This window comes from Solea senegalensis, linkage group LG12, assembly GCF_019176455.1.
Source record: "Solea senegalensis isolate Sse05_10M linkage group LG12, IFAPA_SoseM_1, whole genome shotgun sequence".
NCBI classification, from domain to species: Eukaryota; Metazoa; Chordata; class Actinopteri; order Pleuronectiformes; family Soleidae; genus Solea; species Solea senegalensis.
Window position 1 is genome coordinate 12,453,895 of NC_058032.1, and position 19,499 is coordinate 12,473,393.

General features: G+C 42.7%; 1 protein-coding gene across 8 annotated transcripts in view; it reads right to left on the minus strand.

The window, feature by feature from the left end:
* The window catches only part of col23a1a (collagen type XXIII alpha 1 chain a), a 116,424-nt gene that overhangs the window by 21,874 nt on the left and 75,051 nt on the right, over positions 1-19,499 (minus strand). For 7 of the 8 annotated variants that reach the window (XM_044040304.1, XM_044040308.1, XM_044040303.1 and 4 more), the window contains exons 3-5: positions 8,142-8,186; positions 5,204-5,211; positions 4,108-4,134 (exon numbers count right to left, since the gene is read on the minus strand). In XM_044040304.1, coding sequence (XP_043896239.1) covers positions 4,108-4,134; positions 5,204-5,211; positions 8,142-8,186 — 80 coding nt within the window. The remainder of the gene's footprint in view (positions 1-4,107; positions 4,135-5,203; positions 5,212-8,141; positions 8,187-19,499) is intronic. The other variant, XM_044040307.1, reaches the window with a different exon arrangement.

Below are 19,499 nucleotides of genomic sequence, written 5' to 3' on the forward strand. Positions count from 1 at the left end.
GTAAGCTTTTCTCTTCTCCAGCTCCCTGTTTTTACCAGACCCATGGGTAGAATAACTGTCCTGGGGTCCTGTGGTGGCAACCTACCACAGTGTCATCACTGCCTTCTTTGTTGGACGAACAGTAGGCACATACGGATGAAAGGAAGCGGAGAAAACGAAGACAGGGAGCTGCTTTCATTTAGAGTGCATGTGACCGATTACTTAAGTCCAATAACAGGCCAGCATGACTATAAACTCTCATCACAAACTGCAGCGTTCAGTCTGTATGAAAGAGATTTGTAAAAATAAAGACAAATCCTTTGAGGCCCTTGATGTCTTTTTGATTAAGAGCCTCTTGTGAAACTGGCAGTCGGTGGCTGAGACCAGACGGACAAACGACTGGGACAAATCGGACGGCAATAATTTCACCACCAAAGTCTAAGGCTGAGACAAGTGTTGAGATTAATGCTCTATATTTCTTTCACTGGATGCTAGAACATACTTGACAGGTGGTAGTTTCACCACTCTATTAAATGCAGCACATTGTATCCATCGAGTAATGTATGCACATACGGTACGAGGCTCAGAATAAGCCCCAGTGAAATATCCTCGCCATGTTACTGGACGTATGCGCTGCTATACAGTGGATATGCATCTGGGAACATTTATCAGGGCTCATCAGGATGAGTCGGCAAGGTGAACATAGTGGGGTCAGTGGCTGCTGCCGAGTCTTAAATGGAGCAAAAAAAGAAGAAGAAAAAGACTGATTCATGGCTGCTAACAAGGCGCACAGTGGCCTGTGAACTGTAGGAAACACTACTGAGTGTGTCTGTGTCTGTGTGTGTGCGCATGTGTTTATGTTACCTCTCCCACACTTGTCAGGACCAGTAGCAGAGCTGAACTATTTGGGAGAAATATCTATTTCTGAAGCTATTTGATGCAATTTCCGTTCATTGTGTAGATTAACATTGTGATGGAGCATCACCACACATCAACCTTAAAAACTACTCTGTATTCTATAAAGATATGTTTTTTGTTTTTTTTCTAATAGTGTTTTGATTTGGGAATGATCGATTGTTCAGCCCTGAACTAGAAAACATAATACAAAACTGACTCCATGTTGACAGTACTCACTTGCTGGTATCCAATATGGAATAAAACAGGTCCCAGAAAGACTTTGGTTACCTGGAGCAATAAGTCAATATCAAGGCAGTCCAGGAAGTTCTATTAAGGTTAATAAGTTGCATTAAATGATATGAGCCTTAAATCAGCAACAGCGGAAACTGTCGCTGAAACCAGGGGCAAAATGGGCCAGTGGGGTTGATATGAACAAATATGTATTTAAATAAATGACAGATTTTGATGTGTGGCCGTAACTATATTCTGGTAGTTTCTTTCATTTTGAAACAAAATAAAAATAAATAAAAAAGGAGGTAGAAAACAAAGCCTTTGCTACAATCCCTGCATCTCATACCAGAAACTAATGATGGAAGGAAAGAAATGTGGAGATTAATGTTAAGAAAATGTGAGGAAACAGGGCAGAGATTCCCACCTCAAGTGTGTGTGTGTGTGTGTGTGTGTGTATTTAGTGTATAACACTAAAAAAAGAGGATGTGACTCAGAATTCCCACCAATTAGATGGGGTTTAAACATATTTTTTGGAAAATAACTTGTCCTGCAGGAGGGCATATGTCTCTGTCTGTGTTCATGTATGTGTGAGTATGTGCGTGCTGACACAAGTGTGTGTGTGTGTCTCTTAATCTGGGGTGAGACGCGCCTTCATAGTTTTTATTGTGTTCCCTATGGTGCAAACCGGTAATTAACCTGCAGGCTGTAACTGTTGAGGATGTAAGTCTTGTGTCTGCAAGTTGAGGCAGACGTCTCAGCTCGATGCAGACATTAGGCTGAATATGCACAATTATGGGATGTCAAAATGGAGCAGGCAACGATTGTGGCTGCTCTTTTAGGAAGCCTTGCCTCTTTCATGGATCTACTTTCCGTCCATTTCCTCCCCTTTAGTGATCCATAACACTCTTTTGAATTTGATTCACTACCTATTTACCCGTTGCCACGGGGACATTCGTCTACCCCATGTCAGCACTGCACAAGTAGTGATACATAACTTTTTGGAAAAAAACCCAGTGGCTGCATCGGCAGAACCAGAGAGCAGAATAAAGCATACCAGAGTACAGTGTGATTTGGGACAGAAAATTACTGACATGTTGTTTGGTGACTGTCTGGCTTTAATCTGTGCTCAGCAGCCTGGAAGGCTGAACAATGGTGGGCATGGTCTGTCGCAGACTGGCACTCTCGTATAAACACGCGAGTGGCTGGGCACGCTGGAGATGCATATGAATGAGAACCAACTGGTGTGTGTGGGTGTGTGTTTACCCCGGTGCACTTTTCTGTCAGTCCGTCTCACTGTGATTGTTTGACAGTGGGAAGGTTCTTTTCTGAAACCGAAACCCCTTACCGGTGATTTATGAGAGGAAGAGGTTACATGAGGAGAGAAAACATACATCAGTGTGTGCACACACACACACACACACACACACACTAGTGTTGTGCTTCGAATGCTTACAAACCATGTCATTAACACGTGTTCCCATATAAGTGGTGTTTCTGTTGAAGTGGGCTGCTGCATGTATTAGTCTGATGAGACATTTGTGCCACACACAGTCAAAGAGATGGACATGAACCGTTGGAAAGAGTTCATACATACCTGCACACAGACACACAAAAAAGGAGGATTGACCTACGATGCTGCTAAATGAAACAATGTGCTGACTTTGTAAAGTGCGTGTTATTAATCTACTGTCGTTTCACTGTACATGCAGATTCCCATGTCAACATAAAAGTACATATGCATCATAACAGGAAGCTCTGCCTCTCACACTAAACGCTTACACAAAACAGAGCCCTGTTGTCTAATTCCTGAAATTATAGTACTATTGAGATTGATTTATTCATGCTAACTAGACAAAGAGGGATTACCTAGATTATCTAGCTTTAAAGATGAAAAAAGAGGAAGACATCATTGTATTGCACAGATGTTGTGCAGTTTAACAGCCTTTGGCATGTCTATGAATAGAGTGACAAAGTCACAAGCAAACAAATGCAAATATGGACGGACTTCTCTGTGCACTCCACCTGTGTGTAATTAGCAGCAGGCATTTCCCGTTAGGAGGCCTGTGCTGTGCCAGGCAGACTGGGAATCTGACTGGGAGAGAGCCCCATGGGGAATGAACTTCCCAAAAATTCCCGATAAGACAGAAAAACACACATCAACACAGCCATTACGATGCAATGGAACACAACACCGGGACGCTACTGTGGGTTGCAAAGATGCCTGCAGACAGCACTTAACCAGGGATGGAGGACCTCACAGTTACATGTAACACATGCACACACACACACACACACACACAGATGTAGATGCTCAGCTGCTCATTCAGCCTGAACTCTATAGGGGAATACGGACATGTCTGTGTGTGTATAACCTCATGAGTCTCTAACAATGTATACATAACAAATGAGCTTTTTTTAAAAAAAAGCATAAATACACTCAGCCACTAGAGGCCACTGTATCTCTTGATAACACCAGAACAGGCTCTCAGAACAGTAGTTATTCAAAATATTGAACACAATTCAAAAGCTTGTGATTTGTGGATGTATGTTTAACATTACCATGGTGGTTTGCACTCACTGATGATATCTGAACAGGGTTGCACCTGAATGTTTATTGCTTTTCATGTCTCATTTTCTTATGTGCGCCATATGTTCCATTTCACCATTTTCTGCCCCAAGTCAGTAGGTTGTCATATTTCAAACTGCCAAGGGGGAAATAAAAACACCTTGATACTCATGTTCCCACTGTAGACAGTCTCTCCCTGTTTGTCTTTGAATACCGTAATGGGGCAGGTTACATTACTGATGAAGAACAAGTGTAGAGGGTCGCTGAAAGAGGCAAGAAAGCAGGCAGTGATTTGATTAAAGGAAAAAAGAGAGAGAAGAAAAAAGTAGGTCCAATGAATCGATGAGAAAAGTTTGAAAAAAAGAATGAAGGGAGAATAGGATCATGATTTGGTGAATTGTAGAGTGACAGGATAAATAACAAATCAAATTTACCGGGTATCCATCCCGTCCAACCTTGCCCTGGTGAGGTTAGAGATTGAAGCATGAAGCAGTGAGACAGGTTAGAACAGAAACCAACAGATTTACATAAATGCTGCATTTAAATCACGTGGCTGGGTCATCATGTGACCATATACACTTTAATCTACTCTAGGAGATGATAATGATGTTACGGACATTAGACATTTTAAAGAATTAACCTTTGACAGTTAAAAGTTACTTGAGCCTTATCTCCATTTTGTCTTTTTACAAAAAAGACATTGATCTTGGGGAATCTTGACAACTTCCTGCAAAGGTAACTGACTGTACTGACAGATTTAAAATTTGCAGAGCAGCGAGTGACTTGTTTCCGACACATTCTCATTTACTTTATGGGCTGTAGGGTTTTGGACATGTCCAGGAAAGAAGAAATTATGCATTATTTCATGGATTTTTAGTGTAAAACAGCTGCACAGGCAGTTTCGTTCCATAAAACACAATGTCGGCCGGACACACAGTTTGATTCGGATGTTTCCAAAAAGTGTTCCAGCGTGTTTCAGTTCTGCCTCTGTGTAGCTGATCTTTGCCATGTGTGGACAAAAATCTAACGCAAAATCTAAATCACAAAACACGGGAAGCTCATAGCTATTCCAATTACAACAATGTGAATTATGAACCTGAAGGCAACAGCTGTCTCCACATAATTTGTATATGAGTGTGTGTGTGTGTGTGTGTGTGTGTGTGTGTTTTATCTGCTGTGCTTGTGTCAAGATGAGTTATAGTCTTAGAGAGTTGAATAACATGCTACTAACATGTTAGAAATCCCTGACCATCACCATGACACACACACGCACAGATACAGACACAGACGCACACACGCACAGACACGCTCTTCCTTTGGTGGTCCATTTATTGCTTCGTGTTCTGTGGACGCACATGTGCGAATGTGTCTGTGATATCTGTGTTTTAATGCTGTGAGAGTCAACATTGAACATTCGCCGTGTTTTCATACATGTTTGTTGTCAAAGGAAAGGAGCTGCGACTGCTTTGCGTCCACTATTTGATTTTAGTGCATTTGGATACTACCTGGATGAGACGGAACTGTACTTACGGGCGGTCCTGCAACAGAAGAAGAGAAATGAGACGTTAGAAAATAAACTGAGTACATCTCCGCTGACACATGAAACAAAGCATGTGCTAGTTACGGTAACCTCTGGTTTGTACGGCAATCAATTCCTCGGAAAAGTGGTGTGCAACAAAAAACTGCACATGCAATGCGGTTTGTTAGATGATGACTGTAATTAACCACCTAAATATGTTACAGAACAAGCTCATTAGAGCCGCTGCCAATTGAGTTTGTGGTCAACATGTTATGATAAACAGGCCTCTGTATAACGGGCCCATGTTTTGCATTAGGATATACAGTAAAGTCACGTCAAGACTTTTGTTTCTGAAGATATGAGTGTATTAGATGAAGGACAGACAGGGAGTGAAAAGGTCGGGTGTGTTGGCAAACTGTGCCCTTTCAAAAAAAAGCTGTCTCAGAGGTTTCTCTGAGGCAGTCTTTCAGATCTGATTGAAATCCTCTGATGTTGAGCCTCGACAGCAAAAAGTACATTCTGCTTCTCATACTTTGCCTAACCAAAAACAACAGTAATGATCAAAGGACTCTCCTCATTCTTAGTGGTCTTGGTTTTAATGGAATATTCTTATTTTAAAAAAGCTCTCTTGAATATGCAAAGCTAAAGGCAATAACAAACAACTTAAGGTCCCACAAAGTGAAATCGCTATTAATCTTTTATTTTTTTATTTTTATTTTTTTATTAATGATTGGTTTGTATTTTTCTGGTCCAAATTTTAAACTTATCATGATGCTAATTTATGTGATTGTTTGTATCTAAATCTAGCCCTGTAGCACAGACAGTGGAGTGATGCCACCACCGCAGTTCTGGTCCGGCACAACTCATCAGCATGAATGCAGCACTAAACATCTACATAAACTTAACAAGATTGAAAGCAGACTCCCTGGAGGCGAATGTGGGATATTTGTGGAGGTTTGTTTGTTTCTATTCAAAGACACAGAAAATCCTCCACCACTGAAGTCAAAGTAAAAAGCATTTCTTGGACAACGGGGAGTGGGGAGGGGGGGAGAGGGATGAAAAAGGGAAGGTGCTTGGAGTGAGAAGGTGTAAGGGAAAGGAGAGCAGAGGGGTGCTGGGCTTTATGAGGCATGGAGACCAAGTCAATCAACTTTAGCTGTGTCTAGACACTGTGAGAGACCCATGAGCCAGACTTCAGGCAAACAAACTGGCAGAGGGAGCAGTTTTGACCATTGAACTTGAGACAGGTGTGTTTGTGAAGACTAATGACAAAAAAATATGGAATTGGAAGGAACGGCTGAAGTAAACAGAAGAGAAAAGGAGAACATGTAAAAGAGGTAAAAGAACAGCGAGAGTTGACACAGTTTCACGAGTGAAAGCTGATCTTAAGATCCTTAAAAACTGTTTGCTGTTTTGTTGTTATTCAGGGTTCTGTTTTTCATCCCCACTCTCAATAGTTGTTTCTTTTCAAAAAGAACAATGAAAATCTCTTTCTCTTGTCGGACGCTGTCCCAGAGTCATTAACTAGCTGGAGGAGGATGAAACGCTCCTTCTCTCTCTATGTGCCACCTTCCCCCACAATACAACACGAAGATGTAAAACTAAACAACAAGCGGGAGAACCTGAACAGAACCATGTTAGTCAGGATCTCCTGCCAATGATTGCGTGATCTAGACTGTGATGTAAACAGTCAGCTTTCCCTGAATGAGAATTCCCCTTCACTAAACACCAAGAGCAGGAGAAACATTGATTTACTGATGATCACCTGAGTGCAGAGGGACTTCCAGAATTCCATAATTTATGTTATAACAGAGGTAATTCGATAGTAAGGAGGCTACGGGTAAAGTGTGGTGAGATTGTATGTCTTCTTATTGTCAGCAAACACTATGAAAACGCCCAAATTATACACCATGGTTGCAATGGGTCAATCCCACAAACACTGTCATGCTTCTGTAAATACTGACTATAGTGTAGCAGATATGCAGTTGAAAATAGTCCCAAGAGTTTGAGTAACGTTTGCTAAAATTACTTGATTTAATTGCCGATCTCTCTTTTTCAGAATGGAAGCATACATTTTTAAACCTTAAATAAGGTTTTCCATCCTCAGCAGGAACAAATAGACTTTGAGTGCCACAAAACCCTGGGAAAGCTGGAAGGTCATTGTTTTTGTGTTTTTCTTCCCGTATGAGTTGTTGACATTAAGACATACTATATAAAACATCTTTAGCCAAAGAAACAGTGTGAATGCCATACTTCAAATAAAACAAAGTAAATAGTCGTGCTAAAATCTGAGTGGAACAATAAAACGTACTGGTGAGCCGTCACTTAGTCAACATTTTAACAGATTTCCTACAACACTGAATCACAACCAGACAGGAAATGTACCCATCTGACACACATCCTGCAAAACAACTACAGTCCTGCAGGTTTTATGTCTGAGTTAAAAAAAAAAATCAGGATGATTCAAACTTCGTAGAACAATTTGTTCTATTTGTCTTTACAAAACTTTGTGTTACTGATTCATACTTTTGTCCCTGCACAGTTTTATTCTATGATGTGTGTGTTGTAATCTGGGTGGAAAGAAAAGAAAAAGCAGCACAATGATGGCAAGTAGTGATGTTGGCAAGGTTGAATCTTATTAGGCCCGTTCTATAGCAGCTGCTACTGCTCAGTGAGAGCGACTGACATCTGGGCAAAGTTAGTGCAACCACATGGCCAGAGTAAGTGCTGCTGCAAATAGGGAGGGACAGGGAGAAGGGCCAACTGCAGCCCATTATCTGCTGGCTTGACTCATGGGTCACTGCTTTTACCAACCATCCAGCCCATCTAGTCACCCAGAAAAAAAAGGAAGGGTGTGGGAGAGTGAGAGGGGGATGAAGGAGGGTGTTTTCCAGGAAACTCAAGAAAAGGAGAAATCAACAAACAAAGCAGGTGTCGAGTGTCACTTACCAGGTTCCCCTCGTCTTCCCATTCTTCCACGCTTTCCTGGAGGCCCTGTGAAAAAACACAGACAGAGCAATAAATCCCTCAAAGCAGCACTGCAGGGATGAGCAGAGAACGACCGCGCATCACTTGCTGTATCGCTGGTGGTCATGTGTTGCCTGGCTTTACCTCTGTGTGCATTGGAACATTAGGAAAATATCTACGCAATGAATGATGTAAGCGCCCATTCAAATGAGACAACATAACAAAGGTCCCGTCGCGCTGGGATCCAAAAGTACTAAATGATTTTATGTCAGACTGAACATCCAGGACCGTCAGCCATGTTACTAGTCTGGCTGAATATCACATTCATCAGACCCTGTCATCACTGCCTGGGCACCGTCCAACCACCTTCCTCTGACCCTGCAGTGATGCAGCTGGTACCACCACATTTCCCATAAAGAAGCGTTTAGCCCAGGGGTGTCAAACTCATTTTTGTTCAGGGGCCACATACAGCACAATTTGATCTCAAGGGGGCCGGACCAGTAAAAATAGTAAAATAATAGCATAATAACCTATGAACAACAAGAACCCCTTTGTTTTTTCTCCTTTGTTTTACATTTACTGAAGGATAATTTTACAAAACATGAAATTTCTTGAGAAATATAAGTGCAATTCCAACAATATCATGCCTAAATTTACTATTTACACAGCACACTGGATCTATAAAGGCACAAACATTTAGTCACGGGTATCTGGAGCATTTGACATTACATTTAGATTAGTGTGAAATTTTAACAAATTCATTCTGTGGGCCGATTGGACCCTCTGGCGGGCCGGTTCTGGCCCCCGGGACGTATGTTTGACAGCCCTGGTTTAGCCGCAGATGGAGAAAGAGAGATTTGAAAACAACAAAAACTACCTGCACCCAGACAACTGTTTCACCTCAATGTCAGAAGCTGTGGAGTAACAGACCTGGAAATGTAATATATTATAAATGGCATGACTATGTCCTGCTAACAGAAAGGCAGATGACACAGAAAACCTCCTTGACAGACGTTTTCCAGCTACACATCACAACATCTGCATCACTGTATGTTTCATTGACACTAAACAGGAAAAAAGGGTAAAATCAAGACCCATCGTTTCAACAGCTAACCAGAATTTGGCTTACCATCACAATGTAAACTACATTTTCCCATGTGAGGTAACATTCAGTTTGCCCGTGTGTCAGTGTTCGATGACACCTTCCTCCCACACTCAGCCTTGCTCTCATGGGGCAACAGGAACCATGCTAGGGTGCTGTTCCTGATTCTAAGTGGCTGTAGCTGCAAGCATGTTTTCCCGATTGTCATTATTGGAGTTATTGTAGTGAGCTAATCACTTCCTGACTCTGCCAACCTTTCAAAGTGAGCCCAGTTGTGCACCTCCACCTCCGCCTCATGTCTGCCTCTGCCACTTTCATCCTTCCCTGCCCCTCTTTGTGCAACCGCAATAATCCATTACTGCCTCTGAAAATGAGGCATAAAAAAACATTAACATTTATTTGGTCCAGTAGACTTTCTTTAGGCAAATATAATTAACAATTCACACATGTAATAATGCAGAATGAGTCCAGCGGTGCACCTACTGACTCCACTTAACGTTGGTGTTTCAACAGTTTACAACCTTCAAACCTCATACAGTAACACACCCTCTGCCAGCTACAGCATTTAAATCAGTCTCCATATTCTACAGTGGGCTCTGCTGCAGTTGCTTTAGGCCTCACAGCCATAAACAGCACCATGGAGCTGTTCTCTCTGGGGTCAAGGTCTCTGCAATGGCAATGACAGCAGGCCAGAGAATTTCCCCATGAGGGGAGGCAGATGGGGAGGACAAGTAGACGGAGAGAAATATGTAAGAGAGTGGTCGGAATGAAAGGGGAAAAAAAAGAGAGTTGTGTAGAAAAATGAAACATGCAGGGCAGAGAGGGAGATATACTGCAATATTTATTTATTAGTTGACAGGAACAGTGCACTGCTGTAAGCTAATTTACTGTCCATCTGTAGTCCCTGTAGTAAAAATGCCAGGAGGGTCCAAGTGGACAGATGACAGAGGTACACAAACAGATTAATGTCATCATTAAGCATGGATGGAGGCAGGATTTCACAATCCAATAAAAATCCTTGTACAACACAATCGCTGGACATTTTGAAGTGCTTCCTCAAGTGCCTCAGTCGTCTCATGCATGAGCGGGCGTCAGAGAGACTGAAACGTGGACATGCGATTGCTCCTGCGTGGTAAGGGCCGAGGTGGGTAATGACAAGCTGGATTGACAAAAGGAAGTGATGGGGAAAACAGCTGCGCCTGGGAACTCACGTGTGGAGGTTTAGTTTAGATTTCTATTCCAGGAGAGAGCAGTGCTAAGATGCAGACCAACAAACAAATACTCAAACATACGTATGACGCGACTGAGGTGTCAGTCTTGACTTCCTGTGTCGTCGTGACATACCAGGGTCTGAAAATACCACACTGACACGCCAAAATAGAAATGTTAGAGGCGGTCTTATGACACAGAAATGGGACTGTATCAATATCCGACTTGTCCCCCCACCCCCCCTAGATTTTCTCTAGAGTTCAAATATTATCGTCAAGGCCTCACGACTCAAAGACAGAACACGACATTTCTGTAAATAATCGGTTGGTAATACAATGTAAAGCAGATGGGGAGATAGAAAAGGAGCAGACAGAAGGGTTGAAGGAAAGAAGAAAGGTCATATAGCAGATGCAAAAAGTAAAGAAGGGGAGTGGGGGGTGGACAATGCTCATGTCCTTCACTGTTACAGGTGTTGAAAAACCCTGAGGAAAGAAGGATGGACCTGCACACATGTCACACAGGAAAGAAAACTACATCCCGTACATAGATCTCTCTGCAGGACATGGACAACGCTGGACACATGCACTGAACTGCATGTGAACTGTAGATAGTGTGTGTACATATTCTAACTTTACATGGGACAGTAGACAGACCCAAGACTGATGTGAGGTCATGTACCAAGCCAATCCTCCCATTAGGACTCTAAGTGTGTTTGCGCGTGTGTGTGTGGGTGAGGCGTGTCCGCAGAGGTCTGTTATGGAGTGTGTGATGAAAATGTCCACGTCCCTAGTAGTGCACGGCGAACCCTACGCTCATGACTGAATGTGCCGACTGTGTATGCTCCCTGTAGAACAACCCTTTCCAGTCTGCTTGAGCTTACACGAGGAGGTCTTTCGGGACCCACACGGAACTGCAGCCGTGTGCACAAATGCAGAAATGTGTAGCGGCCTTGAGTGGAGATGAAACACGAAAAGTATGACCCAGGCCTGAAAGTCACAACCTGAGCCTGAGAAAAGCAAATGGATCACATTCTTTTGTTGCAAATGGAAAATGACCAAGACCACAGAGCATCATGGTGTTTTTTTGTTTGTTTTTTTGGCAAAAATAGAGCAGTTGAAGATGAAATTTGCATGTACATCTGTGTCTTTTCATTCAAACTGATGCTGATCAGACTCCAAGTTCCCACTGGTGAAAACATGGGATGAAATCTTTGTCAGCTAATACGAACCAGGTTTTGGTCCCCATAAGGACCACCGGTCCTGACAAGGTCAGCGTTTATGCCAAAAAAAAAGACATACAAATACACACACTCACACATACACAGTCACCTTCCACCCATAATCTGTTTCCCATAGCTGTGGCACAGCTTGATTTAGCTACTGTGACATTTCTCGCAAACAAAGCGCTTCCAGAGAACAATAAAACCGAGGATTGGTCAACGCTCCCCCACACCATCTCTCACACACACACACACACCACCCACCAATCACCACCACCACACTGCCCCCCCACCGCCACTGCTTTTAAGGCCCCATTTTGTTTAACCCAACAACTGGGAGCAATAAAGAGCCAAATGAAAATAGCAGAATGTGATACTCCATATGTACCACGACCACAGGTCTTACATCCACCCATCTATCCATCTACCCCACCCTCCTCACCCTCCTCCACTCCCCAACTGCAGCATGCTCCTCATGCAGAAGGGGAAAATTTGATTTAACTAGAGAGGAAGAGAGAAGCGGGGCAGGGGTGTAGAGAGGAAGGGTGTAAGTCGTGAAGGTCAACGTCTTGCTTCCACGTTAGCTGGAGGCAATGTGTCTCTACACCTGGCATCTCCTCTCTCATTTCTTTCTTCCCAGTTTTTAAAAAAATCCCAGTGGCAGATTTTCCTCTAATCTTGATGGTTTCGATAGACGGGTGTCTGCGTAAAGATGAAGAAGAAAGTGGAGTTTTCCTCTTTTCAGAACTTAAATTACAGCCTCTTGTACCCTCTGGAGACTTGACTAACAAAATCCAAACATTTGGGTCAAGAAGTTCACTCCACGCAACTTCATGTTTAAATGACCAAGTAAACTACATTTGAAAAAAAACAACAAAATTCATCTGTTCATAATGAGACTTCCAAGCCAATTGCCATCATTGAGATTGTTTACCGATCGTGAGGGTTCCCGTCTTTCGGTTTGTCTCGTCTTTGCACAGATTGGTGCAGCTGTTAAGCGTCTTTGTCTGAAACAAAAACTCCTTCTTCCTAAGGTCAGCCGGTCTGTCATCGTTTCCCCGTGTTTGTTCAACTTTCGTTTCAGTAAGATACAGGACACATGCTGTGGATGTAAACAGCAACAGAAAGAGAAAAAGGCAGCGGATGTGATTCACATGGTGGTGATTCATTCTCCAGCTGCCATGCATCTCTCTAGCCCTGGGTCAGATGGGGTTTAATGTCTCAGACTGGGTTTATATCTATTCTGCCTCACAGTGGGTAAACGACAAGGAAAATCCAACCTCAAGTGTTCTCGTGTTGGTTTTCATGAAGATCTGCACCATGTGTATGCAAGGTGTTCAAAATATCAAACATCAATTTTCTTTTTACATTTTCTCAGCTTGTGCGACAAACTCCAAAATGTTTTTCCCCCAAATATGGAAACTTTCAGCATATTTCATAATCCACAGCTCTGAGGTCTCAAAATTTTATAGGATAATGACTCTTACTCGCCTCATCAGCATATTGTGGCGGTAAAGTTTCACAATTGCATTTGACCAGGAACATGTCATTTTTTAGAAACAAGAAGCCTGGACTTGATAGAGAGCCTGCTGCCTTTAGGTTTTTAAATGAATTTCTTTCTCTCTTTTTTTTAAATCTGCGAAAATTACAAAACAGAGATAATATGTCCAATAATATTTTCTGTGTCTAAACCCAGCTATTACTACCCGTCTGCCTGGGATATGGACAGTACATTACCTGAAATGTGGACTGTTAAAAGGTGGAAAGACATACAGACATGCAATAATAATAAGACTTAAAAAAGATTCTCACCACATTCAGCCATCAAAATGTCAACTACTATGTTCTAATACAAGGATGAGAACGTAAACGTATATGTAATATGACTGCAACTAATGATTACGTTCAGAATTCATTACTCTGTTGATTGTCTTGATTAATCTATTAGTTGTTTTGCCCATGAATAGATTGTGTGTTTCCTACACCTCAAAATTACAAATGTACTGAGACGTCCACAGACCAAAGAAACTAAAACAACTTTGCATGAAAGAAAATTTGCAGTTTTCGACACGTAAAATGTTTGGCATTGAATTAAACAATCAATAATACATTTTAATGCTCTAACACTTTCAGAATAGAACGATTATACTGAAACCTAGGAATTTGTGATAATGATTTGAAAACAATGAATTGTTCATCCCTACTATACCGTAAATATAACTCCATATATCTACAACGCTGAAGAGCACGCTGAAGGTGTGACTATGGTCTGGATTTCTCTGAGCCGTGTGTGAGAGGGACCCGACCCCTATTTCATGCCCATGCGCATGTGATCGACATATAGTTTTCGTGACAAGGCTGAGAGATGCTGCTGTAAACCTGTGTGTGCAAGTGCTCCTACAGCTGCAGGCTTGTTTAGGTGTTTATGTCTGTTGCATCATTCCTTTGTTCCTTTGGCCCTAATGAGCTCAATCCATGAAAAGCTGATCATGTCTTCATTTATTTGTGCTGCTATGATCGCTGACAGTTCGTTCATTCGTGTTTCTGGAGTGGGGAGCTTTTGCTTGTGGAAAACTCCGAGCATGTGTTTCTGCATAATGGGTGCATAGGATGGGAGTAGCTAACCCTGGCTTTCTGGGGCAGGTTTGGTCTTGTGATGTGCGGCAGGTGGTTTGCGTTGAGCGGTAGTTTGGTGCTGAAAAGCTGCCTCGATATCAGCGTATGTTGCAGCTAACGAGAGGTGAAGGCAGAGACGAGCCCGCCCCACACGGAGAGACAGACACAGTCAAAACAGTGAGAGTGGCCTAGCAAAACACAGCCAGCATCAGCAAAGAACAGCAAATAAGAGCAGATCACAACAAAGTGGACCACAGGACTCAAAGTTTGGCAGCCAGAAGGGCTTTGTCTTAAGGCTACACCTGCATCAGCTTAATGTTAAAACTCAAACCAGCACAGAACGGTTATCCCAGTAGATAAAAACAGACTGCAGTTGTGATCCTCATATACATCACTTTTGCTGATCAATGACCATCAATGGCTAAAAGTGATCTATAACCTCATAAGGAGTGAGAACTATTCAAACCAGCACACTTTGATGTAAATTAAATACTAAACATTAACACCCATGTGGCAGAACTGAAACGCTGCTCATTCACCTTGAATATGGTGATTACACATGTTGCCAAAACCATCAATCCGTTGCTTTGCTTTGCTTGTGCGAGAAACCGAGCCAATCAAAATACATACTTTCTAACAAAGGCACTAGCGAATCTAGTCATGTTTATGCTTTTACGCAATCAGTACTAACACTACCATGTCCAAAAGGAGCTCTTAAGCAAGGCAACGCTCCTTGTTGCTGGGTGTTTTTGTTGGACATTGTGCGCCTAACAACAGTGGACATCACATCACCATCACGACAGCAACATAAACAATTCTTGTTATGAAGTTTGTCACGACATCGAGCATCAGATGCGCCCACCACCAAGCATTAAAGCAACAATGAACGTTTAAGTGCAAACTAAAATGCTCTTCACACAGTCCTAAAATACAATCCCTTTAAAATACAATCCCATCAAGTGTTAAATGATATGAAGCCACAGTTCATGCTCCTTTCCCTGGTGTCACTGCACATCATAAATCTACGACAACGGAGGAGGGAAAGCCTGGAAAATGTTGAGAGCTTTTGAGTTTCTGTTCATCATTGTTTAAGGGTTGAGGGAAGAGGGGTGGCTTGCGTGACAAAGCCTTAAATGATTTGACCTCAGACAAACAAACTCCACTTGGGCTGCAGGTGAATAACACACGCGGGTGCACACATACAACATATTTACACACTGATGTGTGTTTGTTGACGCATGGGCATGCTGGCGTGTATGAGGCTTGGTTCTCAGCGCTATTCTGGGTGGTACTTCCATTAGCAGCCGACTCTATCCACAGATGGTGGAATTTGAGCACTCAAGAGGATGTTAAGTGAACAAACACAGTAACACGCAGATGAGTAATCCCAAAACCTCTATGCACACACTGACCCTATAAGGCTGCAGATTGGAAGTACAAATACCTGCATATTTTCTGCGTTGTTCTCTTAAAACCGGCCATGTGTGACGCAGCAGTGGTTATCGACCAACCTGCTCTGACGAATCACCTCTATCAGATTTGAGAACCATGTGAGTCCCATAGCACAGGGTTTCTCAATCCTGGTCCTCGGGGACCCACTGCCCTGCATGTTTTAGATGTTTCCCTGCTCCAACACACCTGATTCAAATGGTCATCAAACGCTGCAAAAGTCTGATAACGACTCATTCATTTGAATCAGGTGTGTTTTTGCAGGGAAATAGCAAAGAGCATCCAGTGGGCAGGGATTAAAACAATGTACATGGGTCACCTTAAGAAGCATGTGCTTTAACACGACAATTGTGTCTTCAACATCCAAAATGACATATTTCCTTGAAGCGGAGTCAGTCCTGCCCTGCATGTTTTAGATGTTTCCTTGCTGCAACACATGTGATTCTAATGAATGGATCGTTATCAGGCTTTGTGCAGAGCTTGTTTATGAGCTGACCATTTGATTGTGTTGGAGCAGGGAAACATCTAAAACATGCAGGGCAGTGGGTCTCCAAGACTGGGATTGAGACGCCGTCCCTTAATGTGATGAACGTAAGCAGCATCAGTGTGTACAGCGGTAATTTGACAAGGACAGTGTGAAGTGTTGGTTTTGCCCAGTGCCAGTCTGTGTCTAATGGTGGTCTGCTACAGGATAAAATGCTCTTTTATCTTTGTGTCCTTTATTCATTCATAAAATGTGGTTCTAGTTTGACACTCTGGAAAAAGTTAAAACAAAACCAGAGAGCGAGTCGAGGAGGGAGTGGGGGAGGGTCTTCTACTGTAAAGGAATAAAGAGAAGAGTGCGCTAATCACCTTGACTATCAAATCAAAACGTCAGCATTTGTGTAAGGCAATGTGTGGGCCATGGATTAGGAAACGTGGTGTGAAAGTTCAAAAGGTGGGCAAATCACAATTCACCTCCATCTTCAACCATAACCGCTTGTCCGGGGAAAGAAAATCCATTCTCAAGCAGAACTCCAGCTCTGATTTGTCATGCAATGTCTGCCGACGGGAATCCATCTCCAAAATGATATCTAGCTTGCTTCACTTGCCTCGCCTCGTGCCCTAACCTCTTACCTTAAGCAATGTTCATGTTCTGGTTTCTGTCTCCTCTTCTCTCACACCTGAAATAGACAGGCTAATGACAGCCTCTGTAGAAGTCAAGGTGAAATCAAAACAATGTCAAAGCTGCCAGTCAGGCACCAAGTAGTTAGCGGGCTTCATGTGTCGGTGGTTCAGAGGCAGAGAACATAGTCGTGAAGTGCATTAAACACAACTGACTTATTGACTTATTGAATGATCATTTTACTAACTAGACGTGCGTGAACAAATGTGTCGCTCCAACTTCCTACTGATGGATACAGACTCTCGCGCAACTTTCCTGAACCAAGACAGTTTTCCCACACTTTTCTTCTGTTTTCCATAAGTTCACCAGGCCTGGCGATGGCTTAATTGATCCATTATGTGCCAATTCTTTATTAGTTTTCTTCTGCTAATAATCATATTCCCCATGCAAAGCCCACCACTCGGGTAAATGATCTCCACAGCCATCTGATACATGTGGATCAAGAATCGAAGGCTGCGAAGGAACACTCATGTGGAATTATTTTTCCGCAGCCAGTCATAGAAACATGTGACCAAATAAGCAACACCACATGAGATGAGCAAACATTAATCAGTGGAGGCCATGTCATTCAGTCAAACATGTGAATATCCGTTGTATCAGTCAGATGAATAAAGCACATTCTCCGCACTTATGGTTTTCACGCCAACCGGCGAGAAAAAACCAGCCGAAATATCATTTGATCGTAAAATACATGAACAACAATGCATGAGTGAATGCATCTACACAGAGGAGGTCCTGGCTCACTGGCAACAAAACCCATACATACGCATGCAGACAGATACACAGCCATCATGTGTACACACAGAACAAAGTGATGCGGAAAAGATGTCCCAGATGTCAGCAACTCAGTCAGAGGCCACTATATGTATGGTCTATATGTGCGTCATGACAAATTGTGAGGAGCAAATGAGGTGGACACTCACACCCGTAACAGAGAATGAACCTTCACCCTGACTAATCTGATTAAAAGAGGAAGTATTCAGATCTAGAGGTGATTTTGGGGATGCACATATTTTAGCATCTATTCAGTACACTATTAAGGTTAGGATGGGTTAAACTTTATTGTCCACAATGGGGAAAACTGATCAACACATGATTTCTTAATGGTTTCCTGTTACAACAACATGAGTGAACAGAAATGACATTCATTATTATTAGCAAGTCAGAGGGAGGAAGTGAGATACTGTACATCCAGGATGTGCGCATGTTTTTCACTGTATTGCTGTGCACATGACTATCCTTGAATCCTAGTCAATATTGGGATATTGATATGGCAACAGGATGAAAAAAATAAAAAAGCCAAAAGAGCCACCCTTCGTACAATATGGTATCATGTCACCTGAGTGGCGGCTGCACCCTGTTGGGACATAAACTCAGCCTGTGACGTCCGTGTTGTGTGTCAGTGGTGCCGTATTCATGGTCGCTCGTAAACTCTTTGGGATTTGAATATGAGGGGTTATCGACTGCTTCTTTTAAAGATGATCACCTGTTTATTTCGAGGACTTACACATGCAGATAGCGTAAGAAAGGATAGAATTTCATGGTGCCTCATGATGCACGCCCTCGCTGCAAAAGGGTTTCTGGATGACTCTCTGTCAGTGCTGTGATGTTACTGATGGAACATGAACCACGTTCCTTTTTACTACTGTGTGTAACAGTGCAGTGTGTGTCTATGCTTGTGCGTTGTGTTGTTGCCCCTCTTGTGGCAGGTGCAGCCTTGCCCCAGTGTGAACTTTATGGGTGGGGGTGGGGGTGGGGGGGGTCACGCGTCACTTTATCCAATTGGTGACTTCCATATTTGGTCCAATCAGCTGCTCATGTTCTTGGGGAGGGGACATGGCTGGGATGGCTGTGGCAGTGGGTGACAAATATGGATATTTTTTAAACCTGTTAAATTAACTTGTTAACTTGTTTTTTTTAACTTGCAAAACTCGCAGAAGGTGTGTGCGAGTTTTGCATTTCTCCAAGACACCTTCACTGCACGTGTGCGTGTCTAAAATTTGTGCATCTCTGTCAGCGCTGTTAGTTCTGTGTGAGCGACAGCTGCGTCCATGATAGATGGTTGACACAGCTGATATGTCTGATAGCCTTCATGTGCAGTAATGAAAGTTAAACACAGCTGGGAGCACATGACAGAGGTATTTGCCATTCACTGCTGATGACCAATCACACCACTGTGTCAGCATTCATAACGCGGTGACCTTGCATTAGGGTCGAGATTGAGCACGTAGGCAAAAAAAAAAAGGGGACCACAGCTGCAGAGAATGCATAAGCCATCATTTAGCTCATTTCACTCAACACACGCTCATCGGCAACCTCATCCAGAGTTAGTCATGTCAGGCACGTGTTTACTATTCTTTACACCCAGAATGAACGCTATCCAGGATTGAGATTCTGTGATGCGACCTCAGCTGCTCCTGGAAACTCCCTCATTTGTGAAGTCAGCCACATCGAAGCCAAGAGTGGATGAAGGAGGGAAAGACATCTCTGTATGTGTGACATAGTATTCTGTTCAGTGATAGAAGCACTCATCTGGATAAGCCATCCTAAGAAACAATCTTTTAATGACCCCTCTTACTG